The 20,576-nt window shown below is 34.8% G+C and overlaps 1 protein-coding gene across 4 annotated transcripts in view; it reads left to right on the forward strand.

The window, feature by feature from the left end:
- Positions 1 to 20,576, forward strand: part of LOC105470323 (glycogen synthase kinase 3 beta) — a 264,548-nt gene that overhangs the window by 204,877 nt on the left and 39,095 nt on the right. For 2 of the 4 annotated variants that reach the window (XM_071092370.1, XM_011722181.2), the window contains exons 8-9: positions 10,152 to 10,247; positions 20,004 to 20,042. In XM_071092370.1, coding sequence (XP_070948471.1) covers positions 10,152 to 10,247; positions 20,004 to 20,042 — 135 coding nt within the window. The remainder of the gene's footprint in view (positions 1 to 10,151; positions 10,248 to 20,003; positions 20,043 to 20,576) is intronic. The other 2 variants (XM_071092371.1, XM_011722183.2) reach the window with 1 other exon arrangement.

Raw genomic sequence — 20,576 nt, forward strand, 5'->3', positions numbered from 1 at the left:
TTCCTATTCAGTAATCTGCTTAGGATAATGGCTTCCAGCAGCATCTATGTTGCTGCAAAGGATATAATTTTTTTTATGGCTGCATGGTAGTCTATGGTGTATATGTACCACGTTTTCTTTGTCTAGTCCACTGTTGATGAGCATCTAAGTTGATTCCATGTCTTTGTTATTGTGAAGAATGCTGTGATGAGCATGCAAGTGGTTGTATCTGTTTGGTAGAACAATTTTTCTTTTGGATATATACACAGTAATGGCATTGCTGGGTCAAGCAAGTTATCTGAGAAATCTCTAAACTGCTTTCTACAGTGGCTGGACTAATTTACATTCCCACCAATAGCATATAAGTGTTCTCTTTTCTCTGCAGCCTCACCATGTCTGTTGTTTTTTTACTTTTTAATTAGCCATTGTGACTGATGTGAGATGGTATCTCATTGTGATTTTGACTTGCATTTCTCTGATGATTAGTGATTGTGAAGCATTTTTTTCATGTTTGTTGGCCACTTGTATGTCTTCTTTAGAGAAGTTTCTGTTCATGTCTTCTGCCCGTTTTTTAATGTGGTTATTTGTTTTTCGCTTGTTGATTTAAGTTTCTTACAGATTCTGGGTATGAGACCTGTCAGATGTGTAGTTTGTGACTATTTTCTCCAATTCTGTAAGTTGTCTGTTTATTCTTTTGATGGTTGGTTTTGCTATGCAGAAGCTCTTTAATTAGTTCTCACCAACTTTTGTTTTTATTGCAGTTGCTTTTGAGAATTCAGTCATAGATTATTTCTCAAGGCCAATGTCTAGAATAGTGTTTCCTAGGTTTTCTTGTAGAATTTTTATAGTTTGAGGTCTTACATTTAAATCGTAAGTCCATCTTGAGTCACTTTTTGTATATGGTGAAAGATAGGGTTCCAGTTTCATTCTTTAGCATGTGGTTAGCCAGCTATCCCAGCACCATTTATTGAATAGGGAATCCTTTCCCCATTGTTTATTTTTGTCGACTGTACCAATATGATGCTGTTTTGATTAATGTAGCCTTACAGTATAGTTTGAGGTCAGGTAATGTGATGCCTCTGGCTTTGTCCTTTTTGCTTAGGATTGCTTTGGCTATATGGTCTCTTTTTTGGTTCCATATGAATTTGAGAATAGTTTCTTCTAGTTCTGTGAAAAATGACATTGGTAGTTTGATAGGAATAGCATTGAATCTGTAGAATGCTTTGGGCAGTATGGCCATTTTAACAGTACTGATTCTTCCAATCCATGAGCATGGAATGCTTTTCCATTTGTGTCATCTGATTTCTCTTAGCAGCATTTTGTAGTTCTCCCTGTAGAGATCTTTCACCTCCTTGGTTAGAGGTATTCCTAGGTATTTTATATGTGGCTATTGTAAATAGGATTGTGTTCTTGATTCAGCCCTCAGCTTGAACATTATTGGTGTATAGAAATGATACTTACTTTCATTTACGGATTTTGTATCCTGAAACTTTACTGAAGGCATTTATCAGTTCCAGGAACGTTTTGACAGGAACCTTTGTCTTTAGGGCTTTCTAGGTATAGAATCATATCATCTGCAAAGAAAATAGTTTGACTACTTCTTTTTTTTTTTGGATGCCATTTGTTTTTTTCTCCTGCCTAATTGCTCTGGCTAGCACTTCTAGTACTATGTTGAATAGGAATGGTGAGAGTGGGCATCCTTGTCTTGTTCCACTTCTCAAGGAGAATGCTTCCAGTTTTTGCCCATTCAGTATAATGTTGATACTCATTTTATTAAGTTGAATTACCGTGATAGGGGTAGGTTTTATTTAAATCGGTATTTTTTTTAAGTTGCCAAAAAGTCTGTTTAACTTTCAAAACTTGTTTATAGCCTTGTGATCTTACAAAACCTTTATATATTTTATACAACTCAAAAGGATTCAGGTTTCTTTTTTATGGTATAATCAGTGTAGTTTAAGAAAATGACTTTTTAAAAGTTATTTTGTAAAAAGTCTTCCTTCTTTTCTGCCCTTAACATTGGATAGACCATTTTAGGGAGTCAGTGACACATGCATTTGTATCCCTGTCTACCACTGACAAATTGTAACCTTGAGACTTCTGTCAGCCTTAGGTTTTTCAAGTGTAAAAGAGGATAATATTGTATCTGCAAAATTCAAATGAGAAAAGAAAATTGATATATCTTGCACACTGCTCTTACATGCTATGTGCTTAATAAATATTTGTTCTTTGTTCTCTCCTTTCTCTCACTGGCAGTATGTTTTGAAAGGAAAACTTAATTTCACTAAACTCATGTCAGGTGATTGTGGTCGGCTTGCTCTTCTCATGACCTCAGCAAGATCAGAAAGGAAATCTTAATGGCCACCGGCAGTGAACACCTTTTGGACTTTATTTTTTGCCTGGATTTATTGTGTCATAAGATACTTCTTTGTCCTTTAAGTGTTCACCTTCCTTGGCCCCTATGGTGTCACTGTTTATGGGACCTTGCCCAACTCCTTGTACTTCTATCTCAGCCTTCTGTTTAAATTTCTCTCTTTTCTGTATATTTGAATGCCCATCTTTAGCACTCTTCTTTGTCTGCTTTCCCTGTTATGCACTGTCACAGCCACCTAGCGCTTATACCACAGGTACTACCAAAGCAGTTCTTTTAGCCTCAAGCTCTCTTCTAAGTAATGTATCTGATGTCTACCACTTGGTGGAGAGCTCCTCCTGGTTCTTCCTGAATGTCTGATCTCAAATATTATTTTCTCTTCCAGATCTACTACTTCATGCCTAATATCATCAAGATTTTTCACAGCTACTGAAATTGTTTACCTTCTAGCCACATTCAATAACCAGATTCTTTGATGCCACCTCCTAAAATTTGTTTACCACTGATAAGGTTTAAATTCCTTTCCAGCTCTATTTCTAGTTACGACCTCTGAAAAGATACTCCTTCTGGGTCTGTTTTTCTCATGTTTAAAAATGTTTGTGTTAGGTTAAGGGTCAACACAGTAGAGTCCAGGGGCCAAACACAATCTGCTACCCATTTTTGTAAATAAACTTTGTTTGTGGTTGTTTTTATGTTGCAGAGTTGAGTAGTGACAGAGACTTTGTGTCCCACAAGCTTTAAATATTTACTCTCTGGCCCTTTCCAGAAAAAGTCTGCTGACCCCTGAATTAGAAAATCTCTCATCTAGTTTCCATTTTTTTTAAATGTGTTTTTTGTGACCATTCATGATCACGTCTAGGGATAGTAGGCATTTTTAAATTGCTCCCTAAAGTTTTATTTTAATTGGTTTATCATTAGAAGTCACCAACAGAAATAAGTAGTTTTTTTCCTGTATTGTGAGGACCTTGTCGTAATAAAATATTCTTCAGTGTTTCAAATTTGAGAGCTTTTTGAATTTTTAGTATTTTTTAATATGTTGTAAATCCTACTGTCAGCCACCCTAAGGAGAACCTGGTGTTAAGATTTAAAAAACAATAAGGAAAAGACTAGAAAAATGATAGTAGTTGAATTAAACATGGAACATACTGTAATGTTAGGATCTCTGTTTCCCATCTAATAGCCTTCGTGATTCATAGTCATGTGAAAGTAAATTGATGAATAGGATTTTCTTTGCCATTTTGTGCTGACAGACTTTTTTTAGTTAATTGCTTTTTAAAAATAATTTATAGTGAATACATCAACAACAATTCTATTTACAAGTTGGTAGTTAAAGTCTCTTAAAAGTCAGTGATAACTACATTTTGAAGGTAAAGAATATACCTAGTTAAAACTCTGACCACTGATTGTAAGTAAAATAAAGAAACCTTTTTTAACCAGTGGGGAACCCAGGTGAAATAAATGCAAATCAACAGTAAAAGCGTATAAATCTTTATAAAGGAATGAGTTGCAGAAGAAAAAAAATGCTTTTTAAATATCATCACTGTTCATCAAAGCAGATTATTTCCCATTGTGATAAAGATTTTCCACATGCGTTTTCTGGTGTATATTAAAGGAGGATTCAAGGTATGTAAAAAATACTTATAAAGTTGTAAATATCAAACCTTAATTATATGCATGCTGATGTGTACTGATATCTGCAACTTATTTTGAAATGCATCAAAAAATAGTTGGGTTGATGTATGGATAGAGGGTTGGATATGTGATTAACCAAATAGAGTAAAATGTTAGTTGGAGAATATGGATACTGGATATAGTGGGTTGGTGTTCACTGTAAAACTTTCACAACTTTTTTGTTTGAAATTTTCCTTGACATAATATTAGGTAAAATGTTTAGATCTAAGTGGCTGTGAGACAGTGAGTTTAGGGAGAAGGATTGAGAGTGAGTACACACACACGGTGTACCTTAAATAAATTATTAAAAGTTTATATGTTTAGCATACTTTGTGTATTTGCACATGCTTCTCAACTGTTTTATTGTATATTTCACAGATTTGCTTCCATTAGGAATATTCTTAGGTTATAAGTGAAAAAAAAAACAAGAATTATAAAACTTTCACTTCAAGGAACGTCCCGACTTACGTTATACATTGTAACTGTATTAGTCATTTTCACGCTGCTGATAAAGACATACCCTAGACTGGGTAATTTAATAAGGAACAGGTTTAATTAACTTACAGTTCCACATGACTGGGGAGGCCTCACAATCATGGCAGAAGGCAAGGAAGAGCAAAGTCATATCTTACATGGATGGTGGCAGGCAAGAGACGGGAGCTTGTCTTGTGCAGGCAGACTCCCCTTTATAAAACCCATCAGATCTTGTGAGTCTTACTCACTATCATGAGAACAACATGGGGCAAACTGCCCCCATGATTCAATTTATCTCCCACTGGGTTCCTCCCACAACATAAGGGAAATATGGGAGCTACAATTCAAAATGAGATTTGGGTGGGAACATAGTCAAACCATATCAGTAACTCCTGAATTATCCCCCATAACCTCTATAGGAAAGTTAGCTGAATGCTTGAGAAGTCCATGTGATTTCTGTTCACACAGTAAACAGGTGCATTTACTAATGGACATCATATAATTCTCATTTCTTTTGGAGAGTTAGTACTGTGTCTTATGTTAGCAAAGTACTGAATATATAGAGGATGACTGTACAACAAATACTGATTCAAGAGTGGGCATTTTTGAAGTGTCATTTTGGTTATTTCTAAATATATCATAATGAAAAAATATGTACAAATATATTTTAAGTACAATAGTAAATATTCATGTAACTACAACTTACGTTAAGAATTAGAGGTAGAAGAATTACTTTTGCCCCATACCAGTCACAGCCCCCTTTTGCACATCCTCTTTGTTAAACTAGATAATCTGTACTTGATTTTAATGATGAGTATTCTTATGTTTTTTATTTAGTTTTACACAGTTTTACTATGTAAACTATGTGTTGTCTGATTTTGAACTTTATATAAGGCAGTCATGCTGTGTGCATTCATTGTTTGTGAGATTCATCCATAAAGGTATGTGTAGCTCTGGTTTAGTCCTCTTCATTGCTAGTTAGTATATTATTGTATGACTATGCCACAATTTATTTGTTAATTCTACTGGTGGATTTTTGCTTTTATTGGCAGTATTTTATTATTATGAACAATGTTGCTTTAGAGGTATAAGAATTTCTCTGTTAGGGTATAATAGCTTGAAATGGAAATCAGTAGGTTGTAGGGTCACTGAAGGTATACATTTATAAACACTCGTTTATTCATGTCATTGCCACCGTTGTTTGTTTTCAGCTCTCAAAAGAATCCAGTAGCGTTGCTTGTGACAGAATTATTGATAAGCTTATTAGTACTGCTCCCTCATTTTTCACTCCTCACCCTCTCACCAGGTACATGTATACACATACACAGACACATGCACATATCACCAGAACAATGTTAGAAATAGGGGTTAGAATAAGTGTTAATAATTTAGAATATTTTTACAGTCACCTTTTTATTTTCTTTCCAATTACATTAGGAGTTTGCTCAGAAATTACCTTATACACAGTTAAAGGTCAGTTTATTTTTAACTAGATTCCCTTTTGATTTATGTCAATAATGATTCTGTAGTTCAGAATATTCTTCCATCTATCTTACCCAAACTTTATGTATTCTAATAGTTAAATAATTTCTGAAAGTTTTTATTACAGGTGTAATTGGCATACAAGAAACTACACATAGGGACCACATCAAGATAAAAAGCTTCTGCACAGCAAAGGAAACAGTTAACAGACTGAAGAGACAATGCACAAAATGGGAGAAAATATTTGACAAGAGCTTAATAACCAGCATATATAAGAAGCTCCAACAACTTTATAGGAAAAATATCTAATAATCTGATTTTGAAATGGACAAAAGATCTGAATAGACATTGCTCAAAAGGATACATACAGATGGCAAACAGGTATATGAGAGGTGCTCAACATCATTGATCATCAGAGAAATGCAAATCAAAACTACAATGAGATATCTCACCCCAGATAAAATGGCTTTTATCTCTAAATGACAGGCAGTATCAAATGCCGACAAGGATGTGGAGAAAACAGAATCCTTGTATGTTGATGGTGGTGATGTAAATTAGTACAGCTTCCATGGAGAACAGTATGGAGGCTCCTGAAAAAACTAAAAATAGAGCTGCCATACCATCTAGCAGTTGTACTGCTAGGTATATATCCAAAAGAAAGGAAATCAGTATATTGAACAGATAACTGCACTCCTATGTTTATTGCAACACTCTTCACAATAGCCAAGGTTTGGAAGCAACCTAAGTGTTCATCAGCATGGACACTTCATGAATAGATACAGAAAAATAGATTTAAAAAAAAATATATATATACACACACACACACACACTCAAAAAGAATGAGATCCTATTATATGCAACAACATAGATGGCACCGGAAGTCATTGTGTTAAGCCAGGCACAGAAAGACAAACTTCACATGTTCTCAGTTATTTATGAGAGCTAAAAATTAAAACAAATGAACTCATGAAGATAGAGAGTAGAATGATGGTTAGCAGAAGCTGGGAAGGGCGGTTGAGGGGGAAATAGGGATGGTTAATGGGTACAAAACAATGGAAAGAATAAAATCTAGTATTTCATAGCACAACAGAGTGACTATACACAATAACAATTTAATTAAATATTGAAAAATACCTAAAAGAGTATAATTGGGTTGTTTATAAAACAAAGGATAGGCCGGGCATGATGGCTCACACCTGTAATCCCAGCACTTTGGGAGGCCGAGGTGGGTGGATCACAAGGTCAGGAGATCGAGACTATCCTGACTGACACTGTGAAACCTCGTCTCTACTGAAAAATACAAAAAATAAGCCAGATGTGGTGGCAGGCGCCTGTAGTCCCAGCTACTCGGGAGGCTAAGGCAGGGGAATGGCGTGAGCCCAGGAGGTGGAGCTTGCAGTGAGCCGAGATGACGCCACTGCACTCCAGCCTGGGCAACAGTGCAAGACTCCGTCTCTAAAATAAATAAATAAATAAATAAAAATAAACAAAGGACAAATGCTTGAGGTGATGGATACCACATTTACCCTGATGTGATTATTATACATTGTATGCGTACATCAGAGTATCTCATATATTCCATAGATATATTCACCTATGTATCCACAGAAATAAATATTTTTAAAAACTGCACACATTTAAAGGGTTCAACTTGATAAGTTTCGCCGTATGCTTACACCCATGAAACTGAGATAATGAACATTCATAATCCCAGTAGCTTCCTAGTGTCCCTTTGTAGTCCTGCTTCTCAAAACTGTAGATATTCTGTCACTATAGGCAGAAAATTTGCTAGAATTGCACATGAATGTGGTTATACTTTAGGTACTCTTTTTGGTCTGGCTTCTCTCACTCAGCTTTATTATTTTTAGATTCATCCATGTTGTTCTTTTTAAATTACTGAGTAATATTTTACTGTGTGGCTGTGTACCATTTATTTACTTGTCAATGCCATTTTGGTTTGTTTCTACTGTTTAGCAGTTGCAAAAAAAATGCTATGCATATTTGTGTACAAGTCTTTGTATGAACATATGTGTTCATTTCTCTTGGGTAAGTACCTAGGAGTGGGCATGTTGGGTTGTATGATACATATGTGTTTAGCTTTTAAGAAATTTCCAAACTGTTTTCCAAGGTGCTGTATACCATTCCACATTTCCACCATCAATGGTGAGAGCTTCAGTTGCTCTACATCCTTGCCAAGATTTGTTATACATAGTCTTTAATTCTGGCGTTCTTATTGGGTGGATAGTGGTATCTTGTCTTAATTAGCATTTCCCTAATGATGAATGATGCCGAACATCTTTTCTTGTGCTTATTTGCCATCTCTATGTCATCCTTGGTGAAATGTCTGTACATATCTTTTGCTGATTTGTATTGACTTGTCTTATTTTGAATTATAAGTTTTTTATATATTCAAAATACAAGCCCTTTGCAAAATGTATTTTGCAAAGGGCTTGTATTTTCCCTCAGTTCGTGGCTAACCTTTTCATTTTCTTAAGTGTCTTTTAAAGAACAAACTTTTAAAAATTTGAATAAAGTTCTGAAAGTTTTAGCAGAGTCTAGAGAGTTAGAACCAATAACAAAAACATAACAAATTCTCACTTTGCCCTGAATGGTTACAGAATTATGCCTGATTGTTCACTGGTTGCCACCACAAATCTAGTACTTAACATTCCTTTCTTCTACTTCTGTGCAATTATTCTTGAACTGTAACCGGTTTAATATTTTATTTCAACAAATTTGACTTATACAAGGTCTTATAGTTATAAAGATGAATAATATGTGGTGTTTCTCTTCAAAGTCCTCAATTTTTAGCATTTAATGTTTCTTCTTGTCACCCATCTTGTACAGCCAGGTCTATGTACTTTCCTTTGTTCAGTCCCTAGTATAGCTCTAGAACAATGAAGTGCTCAATACATTTTTGTTGTGTACTGTAGTTATACTTTTTTGACATACAAATATGTAAGTTTATGGTAGCAGGAAATCTCTTGTTCTTTGTATCCTCCAAAAGTCCTAACATAGTTCCTTATACACAAGGGACACTAAGTATTCAACGACTGAATGAATTATTGCGGGTTTATAATAAAGTTTGCCTGATATATTGATAATACAATTGGCCTTCCATATCTACAGGTTCCGCATCGGCAAAATCAACCAACCGCAGATCAAAAATATTCAGAAAATAACAATGTAAAAATACATTAATAAAGAATAATGTACAACTTAAAAACAATACAATGTAACAACTATTTAAGTATTATCATAACCTAAGTATTATAATAACCTAAAGATGATTTAAAGTATAGGAGGATGTAAGTAGGTTATATGCAACTATTATGCCATTTTATATAAGGGACTCGAGCATGTCTGGATTTTGGTATCCTCAGGGGGCTCCTGAAACAATCTGGATACCAAGGGACAGCTGTATAATCTTTGGCTATACTGAACTAAGTGAAGAAAAAGTACTCTTAGATGTGATTATTGCAATAGATAGTTTTTCTAGAGAAAACAAATATACCTGATTTTTAATTGAATATTTATGAGTATGGTAATCTTTTTTATGACCCAAATTTAACATTATTGTTATCATAGAAGTCTGTCTATGGTAATACAGCATGAAATCTGTAGTCAGCTACAGATAAAAGGCTTTCACAAAGTTTGTTTGCCTTAGTCTGTTTTGTGCTGCTGTAACAGAATACCAAAGACTGGGTAATATATAAACAATAGAAATTTACTTGGTTCACTGTTTCAGAGACTGGAAAGTCCAATGTCAAAGGGCCCACATCTGGTGATGGCCTTCATTGCTGTATCATCTCATGTTGGAAGGCAGAAAGTCAAGACAGGGCAAGAGTGAGAGGGAGCCAAACTTACATTGCTAACCAACCCGCTCTTGAAATAACAAGCCTGCTTCCACTTTAATGATGTGACTCCATTCACAAGGGCAGAGACATTATCTAATTACCATTTAAACATCCCACCTCTCAACACTGTTGAATTGGGTATTAAATTTCCAACACATGAGCCTTGGGGGACATATTCAAATCATAGCACTGCTGTATTTAATGAGTTAAGTATTTTATTTAAGTTGAGAATTCCTTTTTTAAGTGAATCCAATGCCTTAAAACATATAAATTTCTAAATATATAGGAAAAGATGGCAATAACTTGCTTTCTTTATCTAGGTCCTGGGAACTCCAACAAGGGAGCAAATCAGAGAAATGAACCCAAACTACACAGAATTTAAATTCCCTCAAATTAAGGCACATCCCTGGACTAAGGTGAGTCAGATTTTTTTTAAAGTATATTAATCAATAGTTAACTAAAACAGGTTTCTCGTTCTTAAACTAAACTATTTTGAGATCAGATAGTTGCATGAATACAAGCAGTTCTGCATGTAAAGATAGTTGTATAGATGTACTTGAGTGTTTCATTGACTTTATATAGTTTCAGTCTCATTGATTTCCCGTAGACAGTTTCTAGCTTGGTTTTTTGTTTACAAGGTAAGGACAGTGTACTTATATCGTTAAAGTACAGAATTAATGATTTAGGAGTAGGATCTTATATAAAATTTTGGCAACCTAAAATTCAGAAGTTTATTTACATAGAGGTGTATAGTTTAATATCATATAGCATACCATACATTTCAAACATTATTCTTTTAAACTGTTAAAACACATACCTTATTATAGATGGCATTTTGTGTTTTTCCTCTCTTGTTTACCTTCCTACTGGCATTTTGGAAGCATGATTAGAAAGCAAATGTAATCTTGCTGGGAGTATACATTAAAAACAATTGATAGGTTAACTGGATGTCACTAGCCTTTGGAAAAACCTAACCTTAACATTAGATGGAACCAGTTCTAAAGAGCATAATTGCTAATGTACCAGGGAACTTCTTTTTTTTCCTTTGGTATTTAATTGGAATGATTTTAAGAGAGATTTTATTAAAAAGTGTTTTCACCTCAGTTTGATTTGTGAGATTATGAAGAGAAAAAATATAAAATTTCTCAATAGGGTTTATAAGTAGAGTGAATCTCTAACTAACTCTGACCAAAGATTCAAGGTGACTTACCCAAGATTACATGGATGGCTTGTGACAAAGCCGGGATTAAACTTCTGTGTGTGTGTGTGTGTGTGTGTGTGTGTGCTTGTGTGTGTGTGTGTGTATGTGTCATGAGTTACAAATGATCAACTTTATAATATGTATTTTAAGGAGAGACTTTCTGTATTTTAAAATGTACATATAACAATTCATTTTATATACTGTTCATTTAGTTGGTTATAGATCTTTTATAATTAGAGGTGAAGTAATTCAGGGCTATAGGTGAAATAATTTACACTCTGTAGAATCAAAGTATGTTTCTCTCTCTCTCTCTCTCAATTATGTATATTATGATTCCAGTTACTTTTTCTTTAAGTTCTCATAATCTCATTATCTATCTTCAGAAAATTCTCATTACTAATTATTTATTTCCTATTTAGAATCAAAGACCTCAATAGTATTTTAGTGCCAGAATTATAGGTTGTAGCTTTTACTACAACCTGGCCAACAGACCACGATCTTGCCTCCCCTTTTTAAAAGTTTATGGTAAGCACTAAATAGTCTGAGATTCAAAAGTATTCTTTGACCTTTGTATTCAAAGCTTATTTTAAATCTGGGTCAGAAGATATTTAGGGATTCTCACCTGACTCTAAACCCAGGAAATCTCAGGTGGCCTACTTGGATTTAGGGGCTGCATTACAGTTTGAGTCCATTATAGTTACTGCAAGTTAAATTGTTTATAATAAGTGATTTGTAGTATACTATGACTTCAGCCGTGTTAAGTGAAAAACATCAAAGAGAATTCTGTGTATTAAATAAATACAGAGAAATATTCCAAAATGCCAACAGTAGTTTGGTTAAGAAGAAAGTGCACGATTTTATTTTCTTTGGTCTACCTTTTCAAACTTTCATATTTTCTTTAATAATGATGTTATTTTTATGAGGAAAAGGAAAAATTCTTTTTGGTATAATCTAAGTATTCATCACATATTACCCTCCTTATAGAGTTTCTGACAAATATAATGCTGAAATTGAGTCTATGAGATGCTATTTAACAGTCCCCATCCTCCATTATTATTATTATTATTATTATTATTATTATTATTTATCAAGATTGCCACTAGTCCTCCTTTATCTAAGGTTTCAGTTACACTTGGTCAACCTCTGTCTGAAATAGGTGATATAGTACAATAAGATATTTTGAGAGAGATACTACATTCACATTATTTTATTATAGATATTATAATTATTCTATTTTATTATTAGTTATTGTTAACCTCTTACTGTGCCTAATTTATAAAGTAAGCTTTTATTACTGGTATGTATGTATAGAGAAAAACAGTGTATGTAGGGTTTAGTAGTACTTGCAGTCTCGGCATCCACATGAGGGTCTTGGGGACATATCCCCTGTAGATAAAAGGGAGGGGGCACTGTATTTAGTGTGTGTCAAATTCTGCATTTTCCCCCTGAATTATCTCTCTCTAATGCAAGTATTAGCTAGAGTAGAATGTGAGAAATAGTTGATTATAATTAAAATGCAGCCAACGAAAGAGCTGTGCTAAATATGTATGCTTTAAATCTTTGCCCTCTTGAATTCTTGATGTTTCCATATCTTATACTAATGCTTTTCAAACCTGAATCGTCTATGTAAAGCCCGTTTATTTAGATTTCCATTCCTGTACCATGTATAGAAAAATGACTCAGTTCTCCCATCTTTTTTGTCTATTAAAAGGACTCTGAACCTTTCATTCATCTGGCGTCTTTTGACATAATCTGGTTTTTACTTCATACACATGCGTTATGTAATAAGTGCACTTATGCTGGTTCCTCATTTGTGCACATGAGAGTGGGTGTTACTGGGATTGTAAACAAAAAAGTAAATTCAGATGCAGAAATTTTATTATTTTTCTCTGTCATCTAGATGATTGAGAATATGCTTGTGTTGATTTTTAAAAAATAGGTTATCATAAGAATTAAAATACAAAACTTAAAATTCCTAGAGGGAACTCGGACTCCTTTCCCTACCATTGTGATAGTGGACAGCAACTTGAGAAATGCTCTTAGGGTAAGCAGCCATTTAAGTCATTTAAAGACCATATAGAATGTCCCCCAAAGAGAAGACCATTTTGCCCTTCGAGGGCAGGTAAACAGGAGTCTGGAAACAAGAACCACTTAACCTTTATTGCTGTCTTCTGTTAGTCCCATCTCCTGAAGCTGTGGACATATGAACCCTGGTTTCCTGTGCTGCAATGTTGTGCAGCTAGGTCCCCAAGATTGGGACTTGCTGTTCTTAAAAAAAAAAAGGAGACAGAAATAGAGATCAAAAGAGAAAATGTCTTTTGTGGAAACATTGAGGTAAGGCGATACAGATGTGTAGAAGAAATAGCAGAAAAATAACACTGAGGTGATCCCAGTGTGATGTATGGCAGAAATCTTGACAATTAAAAACTCCAGTAAGTTGCCCTGGGCTATTACATAATAGCAATAGCCAGTGCAACATAATTCTTTAATAAAGCTCTTGTGGCTTAAGTAGGAAAGGAAATAGGTGCTAATATTTTGAAACAAGGATTATTATTGGAGGTGAGGGAATGAAGACCTATGCCTTGGTGTACACTGTACACTACAAAGAAGAAAAACACACGGAAAGAAAAGGAAGTGATGCAAAAGTAGATTGAGGATTGAGAAGTAGAGACAGAGATTGGTTGGAAGAAGAGAAGAAATTTAAATTCTGCATTTAGTATGTGGAGGTGTGGTTAAATGATGGGCTATTATATACAGAGTGAGAATCTAGTTTAAACACTGCTCCTAATGTTTATGCCTCAGCTTTTTTTATTTTGTGAGATGGCGAATATCTGCTGTGTCTTTTCTCAGGATTATTTTGAAAATACAGCCATAATATACATATAAAGGATTACTTTAGTTTTGAATAAATGTGAAGGATGTAGCACTCCAATGTAGTTTTCTGATTTGTCTTCTCTGTCTCCACTGCCCTGACCTTAGTTTAGGTCACCATCATATCACAGAATTATTAAAAACAACCTCCTACCTCCTGATTTCCATCCTTCGGTTTCACATCACTTTAATCCATCCTCTTCATTTCTGTCAGAGTTGGCTTTTTTTAAAAGCACGTGTGATAGTGTCACTCCTATTTAAAATTCTTCTCTGATTCCTCATAACCTTTAGGAGAATTTAGTGTTATATACATATACTGACAAGAGTGATCCTATGTGCCAATTTATGCTTGTCCAGTGTAATTAATAATTGTTTGCCTCTTCACTCTCAGGAAGGTCCCAGTTTGGGTGGCAGATTATTTAGTCACTCTGTTCTTGATCTTTTCTGCCTTTCTTTTCCAGAAAAATAGAGTATTTAGTATTTGTCCTATTCCTAACCTTCCTTGAGGTATCTAGTTATTGAACTCAGTCTCTTTCCCAAGTTTTACAGCTTCCTGTATCCTTAAATGCATGTTGTTAGGCAATGAATTTAAAAGTTTAGTGTCTACTTAGGGTTGATTAGGGATTTTTTAATAAAGTTTTATCATAGTAGGTGTACGAGGTGCCTTCCCACCCACTTTCGAGTGCGTGATCCTTCTACCCTTTTGTTTAAATTTCTTTGTGACAAGCATTTCTCCTCTATCCTAGTAATAAATAATCCTGTGTGGTCAGTTAGGTAACACAGATGTCTGTTTTATTCTTTCAGAGTAATGAAAGAATAAAGTAACAACTGGTTAGTAGAAGGAAGTAGATTGCAATCCCAAGGCCCCTGATCTCGTAACAGTTACATTACTGCTATTTAATATGTTGGCTACATATTGGAGTGTTGTCCAGTTTGTAGATCACTTTGAAGGGACCATGCAGCCACACTGGATTTTCTGGTTTAGTCAGATTGTCTCCTAGTTGTTCCCCAGAGAAGCCGCATTCATTTCTGCCTCTTGCTAGTGTCTCCCTTCCCTCTCTCTCCTCCCCTTCCACTGTCTTAGAATGTTCTTTTTTTCTTCTCTGCTTACCAAGTCTTAACCTTTCTTAAGATCTCAAATCTCACTTCTCCCATGAAATACTTTCTCATTATCTAAGTTCTTTATGATTATCCTACCACCTAACTCCTATAGTACCTACCAAATTATACCATATATATTATAGCAATTCCTAATTTCTTTTTTATAATAATATTAATACCAATTACTTCAAAATATTTGTCGCCAAGTTGTTGGCATATATGGTAGTTTAATACTTAAGTGTCTGTAGCGTTTGTATGACCGTAGGTCATTTGGTAAGTCTCCCAGAAAGCGTTATTCACAAAAATTAGTCCTTGCATACCTGATTTCCTAAAACACTGTCAACATGCTTCATAGTGAATCAATACTAGTATTTCTAACTGGCTAACAGAGTAAGCAGAAAATTGAATTCTCGGGTCATTTCAGTTTTCAAAGGAATTATTCTAGACTGAAAAAGTTACTTATTCTCTATGCTTATAGCCGACCCAGAAAGCCCCACTATACTTATTTCTTTTTAAGACTTTGTCCATAATGTTACATTTTTTCCCCTGAACCATTCAATAGATTTTTCAGAACTTGGTAAACCTACCTGTTTTAACCGTTGTTCAGTATATTATTAAAATGCCTTCAGAGAGACCTAGAGGGCACAAAACAGAAATTGCTGCCAAAGTTTTCTTGCACATCCATTCTGTCTTTCTTTTCTGGTCTCTCTGCATTACTCATTTCATTCACATGTGTTCCAGAAAGCATAAAACCATGTTGGGGATTTCTGTTGACTCCTAAGGTTGCTACTTGTCTATTTTGTTCTATTGCTTATGGTAAATCAATTTTTATATTATTTTTCAACCCCCCTCTGCCCTGAGCATTCTACCTAGACCATTCTCACTTGTCTCACAAATACATATAGTATGTTCTCTACTGAAATTTCTACCCACATCCTTATTGCTAGAATAGTCACTTCATCTCCCTTTCTAATACCATTTTCTTATGTTAGACCTCACTTTTTTATTTCTACTGGCTATATATTCTTATTTCTTTGCTGGAAATCCACATTAAAATCCAGCTTTTAGGGTGGCTAATCCACATGTGAAAGGAATAATGTGAAAAAGGAAGAATACTCAGTAAGACATAATTTTCAGATTGCTTGTGGGAGGCAAAGGATGAGGTTGGGGTGGATTTGAAAAGAAGGCAAAATTCTATTTTTAATTTATCATTTGTTCTTTAAATCTTGTGTCTTCTATGTAACCAGTGCTGTGCTGGGTACCATAAAGCATGCAAAAGAAGTAAAATATATAGTCTTTGTCCTTGAAAAGCTGACAGTTGAAAAGCTCAGTTGAAGCAAGTATTGAATAATGTGAGATACCATATAACCATATACTTGATGCTGTGCTGTAAGTGTTCAGAGGTGTTCCACATGGCTGTAGGTGTTATAAGGCAGACCAGTGAGGATGGTAGAGGGAAAAAGGAACTCCCCTTAAAGATAATAGATGAGGTGGGATGTTGAAGGGAGGTTTAAGATTTGCTTAGGTGTAGAAAAGGTTAGGAATTGTTATAGCCTGGGTGAATATCTCTCAAGGTGGAGAGAGATGAATGGAAAGAAAATATTTCTATATTCTTAGGAGGGCCAGCCTGACTGTAATAACTGTTTTGTGAACATTGAAAGATTAAATTGGATAAGCAGATAAGCAAATCACACTCCTGTGTAGGCATGTAGTATTATTTCATCAGTGCATGATGTGAGGGAGGGAAATTTATGTTACATAGTTAAATGCTGATATCTACATATATACAGCCAGTCATTTAACATCGTTAGTAGGTGCTTAGAAACCGCAACTTTAAGTGAAATGATGTACAATAGGTTCTCAAATAATGTTGCTTCATTCAACGTTGACGAGGGAAAACATTTGGTTTTATTACACCTTTCACTAAAAGTCACAGTTTTCAAGAACCTATCAATGACATTAAATGAAGACTTACTGTGTAACTTTTCTTACCTGTAGTAGAACTTGGGAAAACTAAATAAGGCTTTTAATTAGTACAGCTGAAATTCACTGGATGTTAGATCTGTCATGGCTAAGGAAAGGATTCTTTGTGTTTCTTATGCTCAGCGTTCTTTACCTGAGCTGGTATCTTAACGAAAAGGTTAGAAAAATACGCAGTAGGCCTGAGCCGAATTCAGTTTTGTGTATCCTACCCTGTTAGATGCTGATTTCATAGATAGCAATTTTACTTGGGAGGAGGGCTCTGAAAGTTGTTTTCAGTAGCCTCTGGTAATCATTTTTGATAGTACTTAAAGTGAATTGGATTAGCTTGTATGTCCGTGCATCATTAGATCAATGTAGCAAAGCATGTGAAAGACTGCCAGAGAATGTATGTTTTTTGTTTTTTGGGGGGGGTTTTTTGAGATGGAGTCTCACTCTGTTGCCCAGGCTGAAGTGCAGTGGCACAACCTCGGCTCACTGCAGCCTCCGCCTCCGAGGTTCAAGTGATTCTCCTGCCTCAGCCTCCCAAGTAACTGAGATTACAGGCACCCACCACCACGCCTGGCTAATTTTTGTATTTTTAGTAGAGATAGGGAGAATATTTTTAAAAATAGTATGGACTAATTTATTAAGTAATTATTGAATTCTGTGCGCCATATGAGCACTTAAGTAGACTTAATTTCTTCTCTTAGTGAACATAATTACCTATTCTACAGTCCATGGCATTGTCTCACTTTTAATCCTGTGTTTAGGTTTACAAATTGCATATAATTTCAGATGATTAATAGATTACTTGAGAGTCAATATTGGGGTTGCTCTTTAGGAGTATTCATGGTTTATTAGTTTTTAAAACTGGATGCTTATATTTTGTATATGACCAGGATATAGGGTGAGTGTTGTACATTTATCATAATAAAAACTAGTGAGGAATAGCTATTTGGAACAGGCATGGCTCTTGTTCTGTGTTCTGTTAGATTAATTATCACTGCCAACAGCCATTTAAAATGGACATTTTTACATTGCTCTGATTGGCTGCATAATACAACAGAGTAGCTAAGAGCTGATGCTGTGAGATGCATCTTAACCATAGGTTTTGGTATGGTGTATGTGATTGCTTAAAAATGGCCTTTTTATAAAGTGCTTGAGATTCAGTCACAACACTTAGCTCCAGGTTGAAATTGGAAGGCCAAAGTCTATTCTAGGACATGTAGGGCAGAAATTGCCTCTGTCATTTTTTAGTTACCCAAATGCAAATTTATTTTGAATAATTCTTCATTTAAGGACTTCTTTGCATTTGTTCAATACTGCGGAAACTTTCTTTTTTAAAAAATGAATTTTTTCTGTTAGTTTCTTTTATGGACTAGTATTTGTGATGAGAGTTGATATTTGTTTTAATTTAAGAAAATGAGTTGCTGCATAGGTGAGGTAGTATTTGAATCACTTTAAAAGTTCATGTCAGTGTTTTGGTTCTTTTCAATATTTCCTTTCTCTTTTCTTTCTTTTTTCCTTTCTCTTTTTCTTTTCTTCTTCTTCTTCTTCTTCTTTTTTTTTCCTTTGTTTTATTTTGTTCTGTTTTATTGATTTACTTTTGGTTTTGTTTTTAAAGGGGTGTTTTGGGATCTCTGTGGCCTTGCTGCATACTTCGCTGGCCATATTTAGTCTGCGTACTAATTGTTAGTTGGCCCAGTAAGTCTTATTTTGTGCTCTCAGTTCTTTCAGTCTGGTTTTCTATTTTTGTCCACCTGGTTGTGTTTTAGTTCATGAGAGAATTTATTCTGATGGGCCAGATTTTAATCTGTGTACTAAATTTTAGTCTGCAGACTAAAAGTAATCCGCGGATTATTTATTTTTGAAAAATATTTAATTCCCCCACTGGAAACTATCCTAAAAGAATGTTAAATTCTCTTAGAATAGCCAGGGGAGTTCACAGATACTGGTGAGTTCTGCCATTTTTTGTTCTCAATACCTAGACATAATAGACCCTGCTACCTCCCTTGCATATTTGGCTCCGTTGTGCCTAGGTGTTGGTATACATTACTATGCCTGTCACCTGTAACTGTGACTGTCCCTTAGTTGTATTGTTAATTGTACATATTTTGTTTAGCTTTTGGTGGGTGAATTGGGCATATTTGCAGATGGAACTGTGTTTAATTTGTAGTGCTCAAAGATGTAGGGTTTATTTTTTCAGAGAGTTTTTCCAAAGAGGAAAAAATGTTTTCTATTTTTCCTAAGTAATGGGTGCAAGGGTATAAGCGGGCAAAGCCCACAATAGAAAAAGTAAGTTAATACCCGCACTCCTGAGGTGATATGTCAATTTCCTGATGAGTCCTAAGATAATGAGAATGTCAGCAAAGAAACATCTTTTAGCAGAGAAGTCAATCCAAAATGGAGAATAATCCGCGGTGGCCTGATCCTTCTTAGCTCACACAAATTAAAAGTATCTGGCTTGAAATCTATAGCATTATAACTTAAATATATTTACTACTTTCCTCTCATCACTAATAACTTAGCAAAAAAAAATGTTTATACTGTGTAACTGGAACACATTAATAGAGAAAAAAGTAGCATATTTGGAACTTGAAACTTTAAAAGCAAGCTAATATGCCCCCTCCCAGCCATGTCTGTGGATGATGAATCCAGGTCGTAGAAGACCACTTTACTTTGGGAACTTTACTTCTAGATTTCATTTTGATTTTAACTTTTTTTGGTTTTGTATTTTTTTAATAAACGCACTGGCATTGGAACATAATAAACTAAAATTAAAATGTTTCTTTACTGTGCCTCACCATTGCACAATCAAAAAAATTTTTTTTGCATACACTGTGGTGAAATAATTTTTAAAACTTGGACTTGCTACTGTGAAGACTGATGTTTAAAGTTTATAACTGTATAAACATTTTCTATGTCCCCCCCACACCATGGATTTCTTATAACATTGGATATATTTTTCCTTGCTGGACTATTCTCTTTTGGATTGACTTCCCCTGTTTGGATTATTTCACTGCATTATCATCTTTAGGATTCGTCAGGAACAGGACATTTCACCTCAGGAGTGCGGGTATGTACTTAATTTTTTTTTTCCCAAAATTTCAGGGCAGGTCTATAAAACTTGGGGGAAATCTTTTTTGAGAGGCTAAACAATTATTCATTCTTGAAATGTAATAGTAAACGATGTAAGTAGCTGTGATTTCTGTTTTTATTCACTGTATGGCATAGGTTTCGTTTATAGTATATTTAGATTGTCAGTCTGTTGGGTGATTCATTGACATCTAGGCTGAAGTTTAGGAATTGTGGGATTTTAAGATTATTATTTCTATTACAAGAATAAATATTGATGAAGATCCATGAAACCAAAGGTCTGAGTGTTAAGCAATTTCATTGAGTAAGGAAAGAAGTGACAGCGGAAGCTTCTTTAATTAAAAGACAAATTTCAGTTCTTGGTGGTTTCCTTTTCTTTAGAAGCAAAAATAATTCAGATGAGCTAGTTTCTAGTTTGCCCTGTAATTTTTAGAAGTTACATGCTAACTCACCCTGTATTATGGTCAGAAATCTGAACTGTGGGAGATACTGGGTTTTGACCCTACATAGTTTT

This window comes from Macaca nemestrina, chromosome 2 (genome assembly GCF_043159975.1).
Source record: "Macaca nemestrina isolate mMacNem1 chromosome 2, mMacNem.hap1, whole genome shotgun sequence".
Lineage (NCBI taxonomy): Eukaryota > Metazoa > Chordata > Mammalia > Primates > Cercopithecidae > Macaca > Macaca nemestrina.